General features: G+C 36.1%; 1 protein-coding gene across 2 annotated transcripts in view; it reads right to left on the bottom strand.

Moving 5' to 3' along the window:
- LOC140159004 (coiled-coil domain-containing protein 87-like) overlaps positions 1-20986 on the bottom strand; it is a 100087-nt gene extending 79101 nt beyond the window's left edge. For both annotated transcript variants that reach the window (XR_011859842.1, XM_072182313.1), the window contains exons 1-11: positions 20844-20986; positions 13255-13439; positions 12761-12833; positions 10669-10718; positions 10258-10371; positions 5689-5760; positions 4787-4883; positions 4293-4374; positions 3210-3345; positions 1667-1899; positions 345-528 (exon numbers count right to left, since the gene is read on the bottom strand). Coding sequence is in view for 1 of the 2 variants with exons in the window: in XM_072182313.1 (XP_072038414.1) it covers positions 345-528; positions 1667-1899; positions 3210-3345; positions 4293-4374; positions 4787-4883; positions 5689-5760; positions 10258-10371; positions 10669-10718; positions 12761-12833; positions 13255-13353 (1140 nt within the window). In the remaining variant the exon portion in view is untranslated. The remainder of the gene's footprint in view (positions 1-344; positions 529-1666; positions 1900-3209; positions 3346-4292; positions 4375-4786; positions 4884-5688; positions 5761-10257; positions 10372-10668; positions 10719-12760; positions 12834-13254; positions 13440-20843) is intronic.
- Positions 20987-20993: the final 7 nt, after the last annotated feature.

Below are 20993 nucleotides of genomic sequence, written 5' to 3'. Positions count from 1 at the left end.
TTTTCCCAAGGGGGGCATTTATTAGAGGTCATTTTTAGCACAACAATTCCCGTTAAAATCATTAGGTAAGCTTAAAAGTTACGCTAAAATGACGAACTATGAACTTTTGACACTGACTTTTGGTTCACTTCCGTTGTTCCGATGCAGATTTTCGCCATTTATTGCTGCTATTATCGACCATGTGAGCAACTTCGTTAGCTTACTACACAAGATAGCATGGAAATATCGGAATTTTTGAAACATCTTGGTTGAAAAAAGTGGTGGGGGCGACTATTTTTTATTTGACGAAATTTCATTATAACTGCCCTGAGGGGATCAGATAGTGTCAAATTTAATTAACTTACCGTTCTTGCTGTTTGCACTTCAGGCTGCTTCCTATCTGTGATGCTTCGGACTTGGAATGATGACAGTGGTCTGTCTGGTGTCCCCTCTATTCCCATTTCTTCTAGAAGTGTTTCAACATGTAGCTCTGGTAGAGAGTCACTTCTGTGAATTCTAAACCTAGGACGTTCATCTTCCTCTAATTTTCTGTAAAATGACATTCAGATCAGTTAAATTTTTACTAATTTTTTCCATAGAATCAACTAGCACTACTTTTTGATGCGAAGTCTGTGAGGGCCACAGACTGCAGTTTAGAATCAACATATCATCCACAAATTATATGCACAGCGCCATTGATGCAATCACATCTTTTTCAAAACCGAATGTGTAGTTGAAAAAGTTCAAAAGTTTTACACATAATTATGCTCTTTTAATCAAAAACTTTTGACAATTGAATATTTCACCAGAAAATAGATTGCAAATACTTAAAAGGTATTATATTGTATTAAGATCTAACATTGACACATTACACTCACTTTAGCAAAAGAAAATTACAAAGTGGCATTTCTCTGAAGTCCTGATTACTTGCATTTGACCAAAGATGGAGAGACTTCACCTTGCAAATTCTATGCTGTCAAACCTCAACAATGACTCCTTTATGACCAAAAACATGTGAACCAATCCCTACTTGAGACATTATACAAATATATACTGCCATGAGATGTTCTGGTTAAAACTATGGGCCCGAGGTGAGATCAATAGTACTATTTTCCTGAGGGCGAGCCCTCAAGGAAAATAGTATTAATTGATCTCAACGAGGGACCATAGTTTTAACCAGAACTTCGAATAAAGGCAGCTATATATTTGTTTTATATACTTCATTAATATGTTCTTTGATCATTGATGGGTTAAAAGAAAATTATTTGACTCTCTAGCTTCTATCCTGAGTGAACAGCACGACCAATATATATTTTACCCTTCAAAAAATCGAATAGGCTAAAATCGGGCTAACCAATTACAGCAGCGCCGAAATCACGCTATGGCAGTTTCAAGCGTATGTGAACTGTTCCGTCGCATCGAATGCGCGCATGAGGAAGGCATGGTCAAAAGTACTATTTACGGCTTGGAGGTACTATTTACGGCTCATCCGGGACATTGAAAATACTATTTACGGCTTAGAGGTACCATTTACGGATAGGAGCAGTGATGGTAGAACTATTTTTGGTCATGTGATCCACTTTTAACCAATCAATGAACAAGAATATATTAATGAAGTATATTATTCTGCTTATTTTATATTATTCTTAATCTGAAACCAATAAACCTGAAATGATCAAATTATCACCTTGCAAGCCTAACACTGTCATATGTATCCCCTTTGGATTCAACTATAGAGGGCGCTACTTCAGGCGGTTCATCATCTCGGAACAACCCACGCTGCATCATTTGCACATCGGGAAGAAGATCTAATACTCTGTTGGGTTGAATTGGATGAGGCATCTGGCGATTCATATCCCGCACTTCCAGCTCTACATTTTGGCGGTACCGCTTTTTCCTCTTTGGACGACTAGTTTCAATCTGTAAAATTGAAATTTATGATACAGTAAATATTTAAAAGGACTTTCCTCTTAATAATTCAGGCACACAGAAATCTTGCATCTTCCCTTTTTATAAGTGCATTATAATAAGTTGTTTGATAAAAATACATCTCAGAATTTTGGAGCACAAAAAGGGTAAAATCTATCAAATTGGTCATTACACTGGACTATGAGCAATAAGCATTGCAATATGCGAAGTCAAGGGCATTTCTGAAATGGCAGATCAGACTTAACATGTACTGCGATTATATTTGTGTAAGTAAAGGCCTATATTGGTGTTACGTGTACAATACAATGCTCATGATAGCCCAGTGTAAAAGTGACTGATTTCAAAATTGCACTTTAAGTTTTGCGCTTCAAACAGTCGATATGTCAAGTGATCCCAGCATTTAAACTGCATTACTATACCATTTTCCATCCTGATGTGGTACACACACTTATAATACTCTGCATAAATGTGCGAGTGACACAGCTGCCTCTGTGTGAAAGTTCAGGTGAAAAATGGTATAGGAGAATAGTTAAACTTGAAAGGACTAAAAGAGTTCTTATTTGTTTCTGCTTCTTGATAGTACTTGGTACTTCAAAATTACAAGCAGAATGCTATTAGAGTGGTGTTAAATATAAACATATTGGTTGAAAGTAGAACCTAGATCCAATTGCTTGTTAGTCTAATGTAGTACGGAAAGACATTTTATTTCCCACTCCAAATTTATGGTGTCGTAGAATATAAAGAAGTTAAGGGGGTACTACACCCTTGGCCAATTTTGTGCATATTTTTGCATTTTTCTCAAAAATTATAACGTATTGGTGACAAGTAAGATATGTATATTATAGGGGCAAGGATCACAACTACTGCACTGAAAATTCAGCAACTCAAGGCAAGTAGTTATTGATTTATTTATCAAATACTGGTTTTCCCTCATTTTGGACTGTAACTCCACAACTGTTGTCTGTGCTGAAATAAAATTTCTAGTGCATTAGTTGTAGTCCTTGCCCCTATAATATACATATCTTACTTGTCACCAATGCGCTATAATATTTGAGAAAAATGCAAAAATGGGCACAAAATTGGGCAGGGGTGTAGTACCCCCTTAAGGTAATGGATAATTAAATATGATGAAATTAGGCACACAAAAATTAATCATTCCTCTTTGACACATCTGTCAAGTATATAGATTACGAAATGTAAGAAACATCCTGCATGGTAAGACTAAATGCTATATTAGTCGGGAGATTAAAACCAGCTCCCTTATGGAATGAAAAAATACCTCCTAAATATATCTAACTTACTAGTTTTTGGTAAGAGAGTGGCACAAATCCTGACTGCACAGTGTCTGCTAGATCCATGGGAAAGTCTTCTTCTGACTCTGATAAATCCCCACGAATATCAGCTACTATGTGCCTTCTTATGGCTAAAACATTTAAACTGGTGAGAAAAAGACGTAGTCAAATTATTATATTATTGCTGATTCTTATAATCCAATATACATATACTTTTTTTAGTATCAAAATGCTGGAGTTCACAAGGTACAAACTTGAGCAATGAACATTTTAGGCCTTTATACATGTCAAATGCATGAGGAAACATGAAATGATTAAGAGAATTAGAGTTAGCTTATGTTTGCAATATGCATTATGCTAGTATATCAACCAACTACACATTTCGTGGGTTTTTGGCGGGTTCGCCGTCGGTCAAGTTTAGAACTGTCAAGCTTTCGTCAGGAGTAGCTCTGACTTCTTCAGGACAAAGTACCTAAGAATGAGACATGTAGGCCACCCCTTGCCTACTGATGGCTCTGAAAAGATCTGTTCGCTGAAGACTGCCCATTGTCAACAGAAAACAAGTAGACCTTGCCTATCTGCTAATTTTAAAGGTTTGGTGGTTCTAAAAACACATTACAAATAAAGAGCTGGCTCTTGATGTACAACAAACTAACAACACTGAAAAGTCATTTATGGCAATGATGTGCATGTTGACAGCAGGTTTTTTTTTTTTTTCAACTGTCAGTTTTTGTCATAAAAGGATACCAGAATTATGCATAATAAGCACATGAACTACAAAATCTGCTGTCAATGATTATGTTGCAATAAATGTACAAAGGCAAGACCAGAGGCGGCAGACTGCCCCTTTGTAATAACATATATTTTGATGCAACATTGGAAAAGTTTGCAAATTGATATCAAACCATAACCAGGATGGTTTTCCACCTGTATGTGCATTCAAATCTTTAGCATTAGTATATTAAGCATACTGTACAGTCTTCATCTGATATATATTGGGAATAGCTAGGCAGGATATATTGGAGGACATCAGATGCTGCTGTGATTTGAGAATACCATTATAACAAATGTGTGTACTGTGTATATACTTACAATTTATTCCCATCTATAGAAAGTTGTGCTTTTAATCTGCTCATGTTAGCTGGACCACTAAACACTCCCCTTTGGTTAAGTACTGGAAAAAAAGATGATGAAAGACTCATACTTCAAAACTGATATCCAATAGAGGTAGTCATTGTGACGTCAACACTGCCATCTTGTGGGTACAGAGTGCCTTGTTGCCAAGATCACCGCATTGACACTTGACTGATGAGGTACGTCACACGCTGCGACTTCCGCGTAATCGAGGGCATATAAATGTCTAACACATGACATGCAGAACGGCCGTACCCACAAGATGGCGGATCCCGTGGAAAAGGCTGACGGCCTCTATTCAACTAAAATATAAAGACATGCTGCAAAGTGAGTTTAGGAAACTTGATGAGCTGGATGATTAATGTTTATCAGAAAATGCCATAAAAGTTGCAAAACCCCAAAAATGAAAATAAACAAAGAAAATGCCATTAATTTTACAATAGCTGACTTACACTGAGCTTTTTCTACAAAGTGTTGGAAGAGCTGTTGACATACTGTTACTATATGAACTGTGATCCTCCTCTGTAATTCTTTATTCTCAACCACTGTCTAAATAGTATCAAGGACAAGAAAAAAGTAATACATGGTTAAGAAAACAGATTCAGTGCTGTAGTCGAGGCTAGACCAAGATCTGCCCATCCAATACCAAAAACCAAGGCCACACCTTCTAAGATTGAGACTAAGACCTATCCAAACTTAATTGGGTCTATGATATATACCAGATGATCAAAAATGTGACCCATGCATCCCTTTATGTTCATTGTACTGAGTCAACCCGGGGTGTTATCCATGAAGCACAGGAAAGCGTAATAGGGAACAAATTATTGTTTTTATAATAACACTGCTACTCTGTTAACAATTATAATTTACTTTTTATTTTGACACATCAGTAGTAATGTTCAATTCAGCAAAAACTTTTGTAAATGATAATAACTGCATGCTATATTGTGCTTAAAGTCATAATGTACGATCTTATAATATGAAATTGGTTAATTTTTTTAAAACCTGATTTTGTTTACATGTTTACACATGTCCCAACTTGCACCAAAATGGAATCGGTCACATCTGTTGTCTTTGTAGGTCAAGAGAGCAAAGTTTGACATATTATCATAATTTAAAAATTATGATAATATGTCCTCCCATAGAACTGCATGTTAAATGGCCAAAATAACCAGTGTGGTTTCTTTCACTAATACCTTGTTAATTCAACTTAAAATGGACATCAACACTTCCCCTCAGTTATTACTAATATTATTTCAACATTTTGAATAAAGAATAACAAAATTAAAATTTGACGGAAATCGTACATTAAGGCTTTAAGGGTATTGCTGCAATTTTAGCAATTATTGCTTACCAAGAATGGATCATCCACTTGACGTTTCATATCTGGCCACAAACAATTGACTTCACCCATAATGACACCAGCCTGAAATTAAAAAGACAAAATCAAAGGATAAAAGAGAAAATACACCAAACACTGATGAAGCTCTACGAACCTAACAAGGGAGGTGTGTTTACGCTTACTTACACAATTAATGTATGTCAAAGTAGTATCATGATGCAAGCTGATATTCTGGGCTATATGCCTATGTTGCACTTATGTATTAATAAATGCGTATCACTTGTTGCGAGAGAAATTAGGCTCAATAATGCAAGCTAGCTGAGATGTTAATGCGTCCAATGCACGAGCCCTGTTTAATTATGCAGATTAAAATTAGCAAAATGCTAAACATAATATACTTCTATTGTGCTTGTACTACATTATGTATCTAGTCTCAGCTAGATAGTCCTTATATTTACTTAGCAAATTAACTTTGCATAGTTGGGAGTATGTAATTTGATCTTTGGCCTCGCTTTCAGTGTTTCTGTTCCGCTAAACTGGAGTTAGCAGAGCCAAACGCCGCCAACGGCGACGAAGTGGTCAATTACGGAAATCGTCTATTGCTCTCAATATAAATTATGATTGCATCGTATGACGTGACTCAAAACAAATACAATTGGGGAATCCCAAACAGGAAAAAAACAAAAGAATAGACGAGTCACAAAAACAAGAAATAGCAACAACAACAGGAACCAAACGATATTACAATTAAATTAATATTTTAAGACCCAAAAACATCCCAGTGAAGGTGTAAAAATACAAATTTGTTATTGTGTACTCGAAGGATATTTAGTCATTAAAATTGCCAATTAGATATTTTTGAAATTAAACATTTCTTCTTCTACCGGTGAGTACATAATTCCTCTCTTCGAGAGTATTGTCGTACTGTGTGCAGTGCAACTGTGGACGAGCGGGAACACGGCTCCCCACCCCAAAAAAAAAAAAAAAAAACCCCAGGAAAACAGCAGTATGGTGCATGGTGGACTATTGACAAAACGGGAAAATAAATCTTATATTTTGTTTGTAAAATAAATTACACGTCCGCTTTCGGCTTTAAAACCACTAACAAAATCTGAATCTTGATTTTTATTATCATCCAGATGAGAAAATTACTGAATAGGCCTATTTATTATTTTGTATGGTAATTTGAAGCTCAAAATATCATTCATGGCCCTATAAATAGTTATGAAGCTCAAAATATCATGGACCTATATAAATAGTTATGCTGGCCGGGCATGCTGGTTGTTCTTTCCCATGTTCCTGACAATATAAACAATTAATTTCTTCAGGTATTTATTCGCAATCATTTTGTAAATGGTAGGCCTAACAAATATCATGTAGCCGAATAACATCATGGCACAGGGGGCCCAGCATGCTAGCTAGGCCTAGCATTTGTTGTTCCTCACCATAGAAAGTCAGTCATCGTAGTGACGGTGTGAGTAGGCTACCTCGGGCTAGGTAATTTAAACCTGGAACTGTTTTTTAAATTCATTTTTAGAGCATCATTCTATTCTATTTTTCTCGGATCATTCTGCAAACGGTTTGTTTAAACGGTCCTCGCATGCTCGGTAAACGGTCGCGCCGTGCAGAGACACTTGCATGCTCGCGCTCATGATGCCGGGCAGGCATGATGCTTGGTTGGGCCAGCAGTGCCAGACTTAAACAAAATGCTCAAGGCAGGCTAAAAAGCGTAGTAATCATGATGATATAAATTATAAGCATGCTGGCCAATATGGAAAAATAGGGCCTACAGATTTGAAGATACAGTGCAAGGAAAACTTGAGCTCTATTTTTACTGTCAGCCTTTGGTGGGTCAAGAGAAAATTCTGATTTTGACCGCAGTCAACGGTCAAATTAATCAATTAATCAAGGGGCCCCGGAATATGGATAGCAAAAATGCCCTGTATCCACGCCAATGACGTCATGTAGTCATGATTTGCCCATTATTAATGAGGGATGACCACTAAATAAATTGAAAAATTTCCAGCAAATAATACGAAGGAAAGATAGGATTTTGTACAAAAAACGGTAATGAATGACAAAAATAACTTTGCACCATCTATTTTGAGGTCATTGTGTGAAATTGGAGGGTTTAATAAAGCATCCTAACATAAAACTACTATATTATCCTTCAGGGTGTGCACTTCTTAGCTGCAAATCCCTGATTGGTACTATATGGTTTATGTGGTGTGTCTTGGGCCACAGAAGTCCATATAATCATGTAAAGAGTGCTGAGGCTAATGGGTTTATGCCTGTGGGTCAGTCCATATCAAAACAGACTGAGTGTACACCCACCCTCTTGGATTTTGCTCTCCTTTGGCTCAGGGGTACCTTTCATGGATCCCTAGGTGAGGTCACAAGAAAAAAATTCAAATTCAATTTCGTTTATGAATGGCGGGCAATCAAAGTTTGGCGACCTCGACCAAAATTGGGAATTTAAAGGGTCCAAATAACAAAGTGCTCTCTTTGAGGGGCACTTTCTTCTTAATTGAATCAGTTGTGATCCTCTTTTTGAATGTGGTCACTCACTGGCTGTGTCTGAAATACCTAATGCCAAAAAGATAGATTTGAATTTCGTTGGGATTTCAGAGGGGTCAAAATCAGCACTTCGTACTGTTCAATCAAATTATCTTGATTTTGAAGGACCCATGATAATGTCACAGTGCACTTATAGGTCCTAATTATGTTCAGAATGGATTAACCATATGCCAATGTCTATGAGCAATTCAAAAAAAGAGAAATTTCTAGACCCTACAGAATTTTAGGCCACCCCTAAAGTGGTTCAGCCACAAATGGCACTTAAAATCGGCAAATTTTGACCCCTAATAACTTTAGGTGTACACCAGATATGAATTTCTAGTCTTTTGCATCTGAAAGAATGTAGTTTAATGTTACTAGGAACATAAGATTTGTTTTGTATTTTTTGTGTTTTAGTATTAAGTTGACGCTTTCATTTTTGCCTAACATACCATGCATACAGGATACGGTACAAAATGCCAATTTTAGTATGATATTTTTTTATATTTTTGATCACTTTATAGCCATTTGTATTATTTATCCTGATATTTCAAGTTGCTCTCGAGTCAAGTAATAAGAAAAAACTACTTTCTAATCCTCTGTATGGATTATTAAGGGGGTCAAAAATGCACTTCCTGGCAACGATGCACATGCAAAGTACAGGTTATGGGGGTCAAATTTTCAGAATGCTTCCAATTATGTCAAGTAATATATCAAATTACTCCTATGGTCATGAGGATTCCAAAAATGTATAGTTTGTTTGTGTCAGACCTTTCAGGAGGGCGCTATGAAAAAATGTTCATAGGTCAACGACCTTTTGAATTCTGACCATATAGTTAACAACGTCTGATTTTAGTAATTTTGGTGTCTAATTATATATGTTTTCTTGATGAGAAATACAACTAAGCAAATTAAAAAACTATACAAGGAACCGATGACCCTCTTTTGCAATATGTCTGCCAAAAGCGTCCATATTGTAATAAGGAGGTCATTGGTTCCTTGTACAGTTTTTTAAGTTGCGTAGTTGTATTTCTCATGCAAGAAAACATAATTAGACACCAAAATCGGACGTTGTTAACTATGTAATAACAGGATAAATAAGACAATGATCAAAAATAGAAAAAGGGTATGTTGAAATTGACATTTTGTACCCATAACCTGTACATTATTACTCAAAAATTGGGATTTTTGGGACCATCAACTTAGTATCAAAACACAAATAATACAAAACAAATCTTATGTTCCTAGTAACATTAGACTACATTCTTTCAGATGCAAAAGACTAGAAATTCATATCTGGTGTACACCTAAAGTTATTAGGTGTCAAAATTTGCCAATTTTAAGCGCCATTTGTGGCTGAACCACTTTAGGGGGCCTAAAATTCTGTAGGGGTCTAGAAATTTCTCTTTTTTGAATTGCTCATAGACATTGGCACATGGTTAATCCATTCTGAACATAATTAGGACCTATAAGTGCACTGTGACATTATCATGGGTCCTTCAAAATCAAAGATAATTTGCTTGAACAGTACGCAGTGCTGATTTCCCTGAACTCCCAACGACATTGCGAAATCAATCTCTTTTGGCATTAGGCATTTCAGACACAGCCAGTGAGTGACCACATTCAAAAAGAGGGTCACAACTGATTTAATTAAGAAGAAAATGCCTCTCAAAGAGAGCGCTTTGTCATTTGGACACTTTAAATTCCCAATTTTGGTCAAGGTCGCCAAACTTAGATGGCCCGCCATTTGGAAACAAAATTGAATTTGAATTTTTTTCTTGTGACCTCACCTAGGGATCCATGAAAGGTACCCCTGAGCCAAAGGAGAGCAAAATCCAAGAGGGTGGGTGTACACTCAATCTGTTTTGATATGGACTGACCCCTGTGCAGTGTGCATATTGCACTATTATACATCACTGCACTTTTAGTCTTATCTCACCATCTAAATTAGTCTAGTCAAGGCAGTTAGTCTCCAAATCCAAATAGACACATATTTCAGTGTTGTGATCCTAACATTGTACTCACCAATGTTTGCTGGTCATCAACAGTGATGTGCTTTATGTCTGGGTTAGCAGCTATACGACGTCGTATCAGTTTGGCTAACTCAGAGAAGGTCACTGGCGGTGTCTTGATACTTTCCTATAATAGCAGATATGAGACAAGATATAAATAATTAGTAAAAGACATATCAATTATTACAAATGTACATTATGCTTTAATATTCAATGAGCTTATATGTTAAATAAATTGATAAGGAATCAATCATTATGACAATATGTGTTCAAACATATTACTTTCTATCATCCTCACAATATGCATCTCTACTCACGCAAGTATGTATGCATGCATTCAGACAAACACTCTACACACACACCCCCACTCCCACAGACAGACAAAATATATTATAAACAGGTTAACAATATCAGCAAAACTTACATCAATAGGAGTAACAGGTCTTTCCACTTCCATGTCTATTTTATCTGGCACTGTAAGAAAGGAAAAATACATTGACACAGTCAGAGCACGACATGCTATCTCAAATTTCTCAGGTATTTTGAAAATCAATATAGTTGCTAAGGCTGGCATTTTCGGTCGGGTAAACGGGTACCCGCTCGAGATTACATTACCGGGTAGAAAATATTCTCCACGGGTACCCGAAATTAAAAAAAAAAAAATTTTTTTTTTTTTTTTTTAAGTTTTTTTTTCGGTTTTGTAGTGTCCCTGGACCTAGACCTAAATGCTAGGATCATTCATGGTTGACCTAAAAAAAAAAAAAAAAAATTTCAAGATATTTTGTTATTTTTATTTGAAAATTGATAATTTGTATTCATGTCATAGTCTATTAATTTCAAATACATTTTGAAATCATTAATAGACTATGACATGAATACAAATATCAATTTTCATATAAAAATAACAAAATATCTTGAAATTTTTTTTTTTTTTTTTTTTTAGGTCAACCATGAATGATCCTAGCATTTAGGTCTAGGTCCAGGGACACTACAAAACCGAAAAAATAAAAAAATAAAAAAATAAAATTTTTTTTTTTTTTTTTTTTCAGTACCGTTACCCTACCAAAATTTGCGGCGGGTACCGGGTACAAAATTACCCGAAAATGCCAGGCCTAATAGTTGCCAAGTCAGGATATTAGTATCATAGTTACTATAAAAAAAAGTAGCAGCATCAGCAGTCACAAATAAAATCCTGAAATACCCCCAAAATGTATGAAATTATACCTCTAAGTTTCCCATCTTGATGAAGATGAATTCACCGGTGTTTTCACATAGTGGTGTATGTGAAAATATGTGTTATCACATAGGTGTTGAAAAAAATTGATCAAGAAATGAACATTGGAAAATGTTGAGGGGAATTGAACTGGGCAAGATTATGCACCTGATATGTATGGCAATTCTCGCTATTCCCAATAAGGCGCCGCCAGCAGTTTGCGATGTAATCGTGATGTATCATGGGAAAAGGTCGACATCAAGTCCGGCATAATCTGAATATTACCATGCTATTACATAGGAACATGTGACAATATTTTTTAGTTTGTCAAAATAAAGGTGTTACACGCGAATCGATACTCAATAATACTTAATAATGTGATTTGAAATGTGCACAATTAATTTTTCTCTTATCGATTTGCGTGTAATACCGTTATATTGACAAACTAAAAATATTGTCACGTGTTCCTATGTAATAGCATGGTAATATTCGTATTGCGCGGACTTTTCCCATGATACATCACAATTTTCCCATGATACATCACGATTACATCGCAAACCGCTAGCGGCGCCCTTATTGCGAATAGCGAGAATTCATTTGTTTATTTATTCACATTATGCCAATATGTGATAACACAAAGAATTTGATCATAAATCTTTTAACCAAAATGCTTTGTGCTTCTTGTAAAATTAATACACTCAGATCCATGTTAAAAACACACTTACATTAACAATCATCTTTTGAAATTTTTCATGATCGATTTGTGCATAATGTATACTGATTTGTCCATATAATGTTATAATTACAATGTATAGTATTCAGGGTTGTCACTAGACTGAATTTAGTGCCGGCTAAATTTCCATGATATTTGTCCAAAATACTCTCATGTGTCACTTTCCAGCTGTTTTTTAGGGTAAAAAGTACAATTTCTCTACTTTAGTGCTGGTTGGCAAGTCCTCATATTCCCTTGAGTGCCGGTTGGTCTGCCTGAGTGCTGGTTACTACCGACCGGCACCGACCAGTGTAGTGACAACCCTGATAGTATTTGTAATAAAAGTTACTCTATGTTATATTTTCCATTAAAAACAGCACTTGGGCTATGTAAAGTGTTATGTACACTCTAAGCAATCTAAAATACCACATGATGAAGGGGATTTATCATTATTATCTATGATAATAATAATATTATAAAAAAAAAGAACTCTTGGCTCTGGAATATCTTAAACAAAAATCACACAACAAACTCAAACATTTCAAACCAAAGTATGTAGGTACATAATCCAACAATAAAGACCACCCCTACCTTCTTCATGAAAGTAAGGAGCAAACAATGTCAGTGGCCCAAGGATGTCTTCATACTTCTTCTGTAGATCATTCTGTGAAAAAAGAAAACAAAAGCAAGAAGATGCAATTTGTATATTACTTTCAATTTTTCAAATAAAACAAGATTAAAACTTTTCATTAAAACAAACATAAACTACACACATGTACTAGTTACCGCACGTGACATTTTTCTGAACTACATTTTGCAAGTTTTCTAATTAGCTGCTAAAAAGGTCTACTCTTATAACTTATTTCACACCTTTTACTGTTTCTATGTTTAATTCTTAGACACGACATGTACATTTGAAAACAAACAGTGCGTCCCAGCATGCAGGCAGTCGCTAAGGTCAGAGCTTCTGTACATGCATTGACACAACAAAAACTAAATACAATTGGACTGACGGTGTTTCGGACTGACGGGGTGTAACCCATACCAACAGTGTAGTGGGATATGCAGAGCTTAGTTTCACTTACCTTCCCAAATTTCATTTTGTTCATGACATACATTCCATGCTTGTCCTGTGGATGGTTGGCCTCAGGCCCCCTCCTTAGCTCAGTCTTCATACTTGTCATGATGGTAATATTGGCTTACTTTGCTACTTGATCTTACAACACAAACGTCAATTGGTTTGGTCTACATGTTTTGCGGGGAATTACTGCTGAAATAAGAAAAAAACATACACACACAAAAAAATTCAATATTAAAATACTTTCTAAATCTACTCCTGACTCCAGAAAATAATTTGTTTTTCTAATCAATAAAATATGATGTGTCCGGTATAATATTGATTAATATATGAAACATCTTTAGACTCACTGCAAATTACAATATCACTTTCCACACATTTAAAAAAATCACATTACTGTGTTCCATAAATTTTTACTTCATATTTTTGCCTTTATCTAAATTTCAAGTTTGCTGTCTTTGGCCTCCATGGACCAGATCGTGTCACATTAAAAAGTATAAACAGCTTTATGCTTAGAGATGTTTATTGTTGACTTGACTGAGTGCTTTCTTTTTCAGTGCAGTATCAATCTCAAAATGTATGAATTCTCTTGACAGTAGGAATTCTGACTATACTGGTTCTGGTATATTGGATTGACTTCATGCAGGCATGGAACTTAACTTTTTTTTTTTTTCAATCGGGCGAGTAGGTCCAAAAATTTACCCGTCCGAACAAAGTTGTACTCGTCCGATAATCACGGTCGCCAAATCGCGATCAGTGCTGTTTTTCGTGGGTCCATTTTCTCATGAAAGACGCGACAGCCGCCGTGTGTTTTAAAATCCGTAACTCACTTTGTGTGCATGAAGCCAAAAACTTAATCATTAATTGATGATAAAAAATAAGAAATTTCCATTCTTAAGTATGCAACATCAGGAAATCTTGCACTTTTTTATGCTTTCCGTAACGACCTACATGAACGATGGTTTGCCGGGGAAATCCCGATTGATGAAATAATATTCAGACTGACGAGTGATGACGTGCGGTTAATGTTTATTTAATTATTTTTTACAGTTTTTAATATATTAAGTTAATGTTTTCCTAAATAATCTACGTTTCCTTTATTAATATTATTGTTACGATAAATAAAAGCAATTTTAAAAGACAAAATCAAAATGATAACATTTTTTGTATTATTGTGGCACCACGTGCTAGTGTTTTAGCATGACAACAAAACGTTAATTTAAGAAGTGCGGAAGAACCAGAATTTTGTGAAAATTGGCAGAGTTTGTGCATGTTTTTGCACCTGTTTCTGACCAAAACTGACTTAGAATTGAAAAGAAAAAAATATCATAGCAACTACAGATGGAATATGATAAAATATCACGGTGAAAATGCACTTTTATTTTAGAACAATCGACATTTGATGAGGTCAAATTGTACTCTGAGCCTGGGTAAGGGTTAGGCCGGCCGTGAAATGTTACTCGCCAGTCGGGCTGGTGAATTTCAAACTTTACTCGACCGGCTGCAATTTTACTCGCAATTGGCGACCGGACGGGTGGAAATTTCCATTCCTGACTTCCTGTACAAGTGATACAGATATCGAACGTTTGAGGACTTTGACCTGTTCTCAAGTTGTAGTACAACAGGTGGAAGTGACTCCCGGTTCCAAATTTCGGAAATTTTTAGTAGACTATGTACTACTAAGCTCATGAATATATATGGTACAATTGCCTTTGATAAGAATTCTACATTTTTACCAAGAGAAGCCAGAAAATTATGATATTGCGGACATGAACAGAATGATTTTCGCCACCAAATCAAAATCGCGAAAGCTTCAGAGCCGGTATCACCGGTGAAAAGCACTTTTACAAAGATAGCTACAAAAACATGAATTCTGGAACAAAACAAAGTTTGTTTGACCGAATAAAAGGTATGTTTGTACAGTTGAAAACTTTGTTGAGAAAGTTACATTTGATAGATTAGAAGTTTTAACCTTATCGCTCATTCTACAAAATCCGGTGCCAATAGCCTTTTTTCCATTCTTTGGTCCACAAACACTTTGTCGAGCATTTAGGGCATCAAATATGTTGTTTTTCTGGTAGAACTCAACGAGATCTACACGGATATATATATAGTTTTCCATACTTTAAATGCTTTCTTCAGCCTGATTAACCCTTGCAAAGGCTCAAAAATCGCTAAAAATGCGTTTCCACTGCTCAAGTGTCACATCTAACCCTGAATATTTTCTTTGAATAAATGCGATTTCTTTACATATTTGTTGTTTTTTAATTAGATAACGCACCATCATAGGCCTATTGTTTATCAACATTATTTTTTAGTGATTTTAAAACATCTTTGTGTAATTCTAAAATAAATTGCACTTTCCACCAAAACGCTGTGAGCTACGTTACCCCTTTTTAACACACGTTATTGGAAAGAAGTAAAACAGAGGTATCAATGTAATTTGCGGTTTTTGAAAGGAAACACTCATAGGTTTTTAAAAATCACAGTAAAAATCGTGATGCTGTAGCATTTTTGGCATAGAAATGTTGTCAACATTGAAATTTCGACCGACCATATTAAGATTGGTGAGCTACGTTACCAGGATTCTATAGTATACACTTGTATTACATGTACTTCCTAATAATATGTGAAAGCTACCAGTGGTCGAACCCCATTTATATTAGAATCACATCAAAAACATTAAAAACCCGTGAACTACGTTACTGTGAGCTACGTTACACACTCATTTACGCATCTTTAAAACTTCTATGAAATGGTGAATTCGGGTTTACATTTCACTCAAGTGATCTTTAGTTTGCTTTTTATGACCTTGGATTGAGTAAAATCAGCCCATTTTGTAGCCGTAAGCGTACATGTAGCTCACATTACATTGAGTTTTAGTGTTAAAAAACATCATGACCTCCTGAAAGAAAAATATGCAAGTGGTGTTGGCAATCTTTTACATATGAAAGTAGTGATACATTTACTCTTAAAAAACACAAAAAGCTGGTCTTTTTGAACAACTTTTATTTTTTCAATTTTTACAGTGGATTGGCACCCGATTTTGTAGAATTAGCGATATGTAGCTCGGGTGGCCTAAGTCAGGATCGCCTGAGATTGAGAAGATAATACATGTTACAACAAATAGGCAATTATTAATGTCTTTAAAAAAATTGGTGACCTATGGAGTACCGTATTCAATTGCGTGGTGCATTGGGTTGTAAACACGAAATTTCGACATCATTTGCCTATATGATGATACACACAGGCATGGCTTGAAAAAGTGGGGAATTTGGGAAGCTCATTCCCAGGAAATGTTGGTGTTTGGAGGGAATGGAAACTGTGTTTTGTATATAAAAACATGCTATAAATCACGGGAAATATTGCTTGCTTCCCGGGAATTTAACATTTTTTCAAGCCCTGCACACAGGTCTCAAAAAGAAATCATTCTTAAAGATCCCTGTACCACCAGCTACTAATAGGAGATTCCACACAAAAAATCCTCATCCACTCAAAACTTCAAGAGGGATGAGCCGATTACGCTATTCAACGCGAGTCATCACTTGAAAAGATTTAATCAGTGCAGTCCCTCAAACACGGCCTTTGATATATGTTTTGATCGTTATGCAACCGTATCGATCATGTATTTTAACAAATTTAATTTAAACCGACCCCAGGTGACCTGTACCGGAAATGGATGATATTAGTGCCCTTTTGCATCGGTCACATGTTCTGCGATTGCGTCATTGTGCTTCCGAGTTCAAGTTGATCATTACTGGCGAAAACCTGATCGAATTCCCTCATTTCCTTCCCGCAAAGTTACAGCAAATTTATACGTATTGTTTCTGATCGTAATAGTAATACTGGTGGATGTCTGCAGAATTTTTAAACCAGTGGAAATGATTTGGAAAGGTTTTCCGAGACTGGCATGCCAGTAAAAACAGCCAAGACTATACATGTAGAAAAAATATTTAATTTGTGTACATCGTGGAACATAGGGCCTACTCTGTGCGTGGCTGTGCGTTTTAAGCTGATGTTGTAAGCAAATAACCTCGCATATATATGGATGCATGGAGTAGCGTTGTACGCTCGTGTATTAGCATGATTAGTCGCGGAGTAACAAGCGTAGTTGAATGTTCCACTACATGTATGTACACAAATTTAATAATTTTTCTATAATGCCGGTGAAAACAACTTACGAAGATCAATCAAATTACATGTAGGTTGCTGGACCGTGCGCCCGCTGTGCATCGCAAACATTACACTTTGCGCCGAGTGCGTGCTTGGAATGTTTTGTTTTTGAGCTGCAAGTTGCCAGGGAAATTTGCTAAAATAACCCAAGTCCGCTCTCTCCCACTGTGAAAAAAAAGTAACTCGTATTGGACAAACCGCCTCGTTTTTAATTCCCTGTAACAATGAGGAATTATCTTTTGTCTCCCCTTTTATTGGTTACACAATCCACTTCAAAACTAGTAGCAATTCAAGACCAGCTCTTGACATTCCACTTCAAAACGAGTACTAATATGAGAACTAATTTGAGATCTTCTGGCCACTATTTGTGTGGAGCATTGTCTAGTTTATTGATTGTTAATGCTGGGTGGCAAAACACTTCATGGGCTATTTCATTATAAATGACAACATTGAGTCCCAAAAGGGGTCAAAATTCAAACTCATTTATTTCATGCAAATTCATTATCATTTCAAAGTTCAGATGGTGTGTCAATAATTCTCAAAATATTAGGCGTCAAACCCTCAGGAACCATTAAAAAATTAAATTGAATTTTTGCTGTAAAAAACATAGCTGCCGTCTGGAGGGACATTTTTTAAACAATTTAATACACAACTTTGAAAGAGTATATGTAACCAACATTGGGTTCATACTTATTCATATTTAGTCTGTAATAATTGTTGTATGTTCCTTTACACTTCAGTGTCTTAAATATGCCAGTTTCAATATAAAACAATTAGTAAATTGATACTAATCCAGATAAATGGTGCAAAATTACTACATATTTTAAGGATAAACTTTATCTTCACATGAAAAATTCATGAAATAGTCATTTTGTCCTGCCCAATAGCTACACTGATGCATAAGTGAGTATTCTCGTCAATCTGTTGTACTAGTCATGGAAAACCTAAAATAAAAGACCCCTCCTGTGTCATTTGTTCTGGATAGGACACATTTTTTAACACATAATAAAGCATACTTTAACTTTAGAAATAGCTGCATCAATATTATTGCATCAATATTATTGCATAAAAGATCCCCAGCATTTAAAATCCACTACAAACAGGGTTAATATTCTGGTTAAATTAGGAATATTGCAATTTTAGCTAACCGAAGTTCAATGCAGAATAATATCATATTTGTTCTCAACAACTGGACAATAATTTGAACACTAAAGTGGTTTGTAAGCATAATTTGCAATAAAATGCAAAAATTTCTTGTGGGTTTGGCTCTTTGAAATTTTTATTTTTTAGCTTGTTTACCAATTCATGGAAATGACATAATTGTGCTGGAGAGGACATTTGTTAAATTGCAAACAGAATCGTGGATACAGGCTTGCAAAATGCAACAAATACCAAATCATGTGCCACCTTGGTAGAAGGAAGACCACTCTTCCTCTACAAATTTCACATTCTATGATATAATCCTTCTTATTTCAACAATTAGTAATTAACTTCAGTTCTGGAGAGGACAAATTTTTAACGCGGAACTGTGGTATCAAGAACAAGTGGTCTACTGTATGTAAAATAAATGAATTCCTCAATCAGTGCCCTGTCCCATCAATTGGTAATATAACACAGATTATACAGGTAGGGTAAGGGTTTATATTTCCTCTTTACTGTTAACAAAAATGGAGGCATGAATTGGAGAGGACACTCATTTTTTTATTTAACGCAAAATGCCAATTTTGCAAGAATCTACGGAATTTTAACATTTTTGCACCAATTTTCACCATTCAACTTGCATGATGTTCCACACATATCATATTTTCATTGCAACAAGCACATTGCCATAGAATGTACCTAATTTTTCAAAGAATTAATTCAGAATACATGGGCAAAATGAAATGGGACTCCAAAATTGGGTTAAAATGTACCTTTTGGCAATTTTTTATACAAAAAATAGACAGAATTCTGTAAAAATGCTCATGTAGCTTGTAGTTTGTGGCATACTTAGAATTAAGTTAATAACACTGCATTATCACCCTAATTATATCAACCAGATATGATAAAAGCCATTTTTGTGAACGTGTCATTTATAATGAAATAGCCCTCATATTGGGTGTAATAAGTACTCGTTTTGTACCTTGTTTTGCTATTTTGGGTGGTACAAGTACTCGTTTTATAACTTGTTTTGATACTTGTATTGCCAGGATAACAAAGCTAATCCACCATTGTTCATGGGCACTTTAAAACGAGGTGGTTTGTCCAATACGAGTAGTTTAATTTTTACAGTGTCCTATAGTCCGGGACGGAGCTACGTCATGCCGGTGAAAAACTTGGCCTTGGCACTTGCCCTTCCCAAGTGCCGGTGAAAACAACATCAGGGCTGTGAACTCTCACGCATTGGCCGTGAGTCTCACGCATTGGGTCACTATCTCACACCAAGGTAGTATAAGCTTACGCCTAGCTAGGTAGTAAATGTCACGCAAAAAGTTGCAAAATGAGTGGAAAAGAGAAAAAGTTGGAAAATGAGTAAAATCTCACACATCGTCAAAATAATTTGTTATCCCAACCCCCCAACCCCTTTTCAGATTTTCGAGGGCCGTGGGCGTGGCTCAAATAATCAAGGGTCAAAATGAATATTGTAGTCGGCAAATCCGGTACGCCTCTGTCTCACGCCAAGCAATTCCAAAAAGTTGACAGCCCTGACAACATGCGCAGATCAATCAAATTAGGTTACTGGACCGTGCGCTCACTGCGCATTGCAAGCGTTACACTTTGCCGTTGCGCCGAGCTAGTGCATGCTTGGAATGTTTTGTTTTTGAGCTGCAAGTTGCCAGGGAAATTTGCTAAAAATAACCCAAGCCAAGTCCGCTCTCTCCTATATTCCGGGACGGAGCTACGTTACACTTTGCGCCGAGTGCCTGCTTGGAATGTTTTGTTTTTGAGCTGCAAGTTGCCAGGGAAATTTGCTAAAAATAACCCAAGTCCGCTCTCTCCTATATTCCGGGACGGAGCTACGTCATGCCGGTGAAAAACTTCCAAGGCCCCAAGTGCCGGCGCGGTGAAAACAACATGCGCAGATCAATCAAATTAGGTTACTGGACCGTGCGCTCACTGCATGCACATCGCAAGCGTTACACTTTGCGCCGAGTGCCTGCTTGGAATGTTTTGTTTTTGAGCTGCAAGTTGCCAGGGAAATTTCCTAAAAATAACACTAGTCCGCTCTCTCCTACAATGCCTATTATTGCTTTAAATGAGCCTGACGAATTCGGCAACTTGGTTCAGTGGTGCCTGGTGGACAGCAAAACACCACGCACTAACGATGGTAAATTTTCTATCAAAGAGGTGTTTAAAGTTTCAAATAATACGTAATACAGAAGGATAAAGATGTCTAATATATGATTCTTAAGTAATTTAATTTCTTTCATGGTTTTAAATTACCTTTTTTGTACAAATTCTTCCATAGTACAACATTTCAATTTCTAGTTGTTGACTGTTGCTACGAAAATAACCCCACCTCCAAGTACAAAGTTCATAATAAAGTTTTTGAGCCTGCGCATAATGTCAAAGTTCAATTTACTACGTTGGCTG

Source organism: Amphiura filiformis, chromosome 8 (genome assembly GCF_039555335.1).
Source record: "Amphiura filiformis chromosome 8, Afil_fr2py, whole genome shotgun sequence".
In the NCBI taxonomy this organism is placed as follows: domain Eukaryota; kingdom Metazoa; phylum Echinodermata; class Ophiuroidea; order Amphilepidida; family Amphiuridae; genus Amphiura; species Amphiura filiformis.
This window is presented reverse-complemented; position numbering and strand designations above follow the sequence as displayed.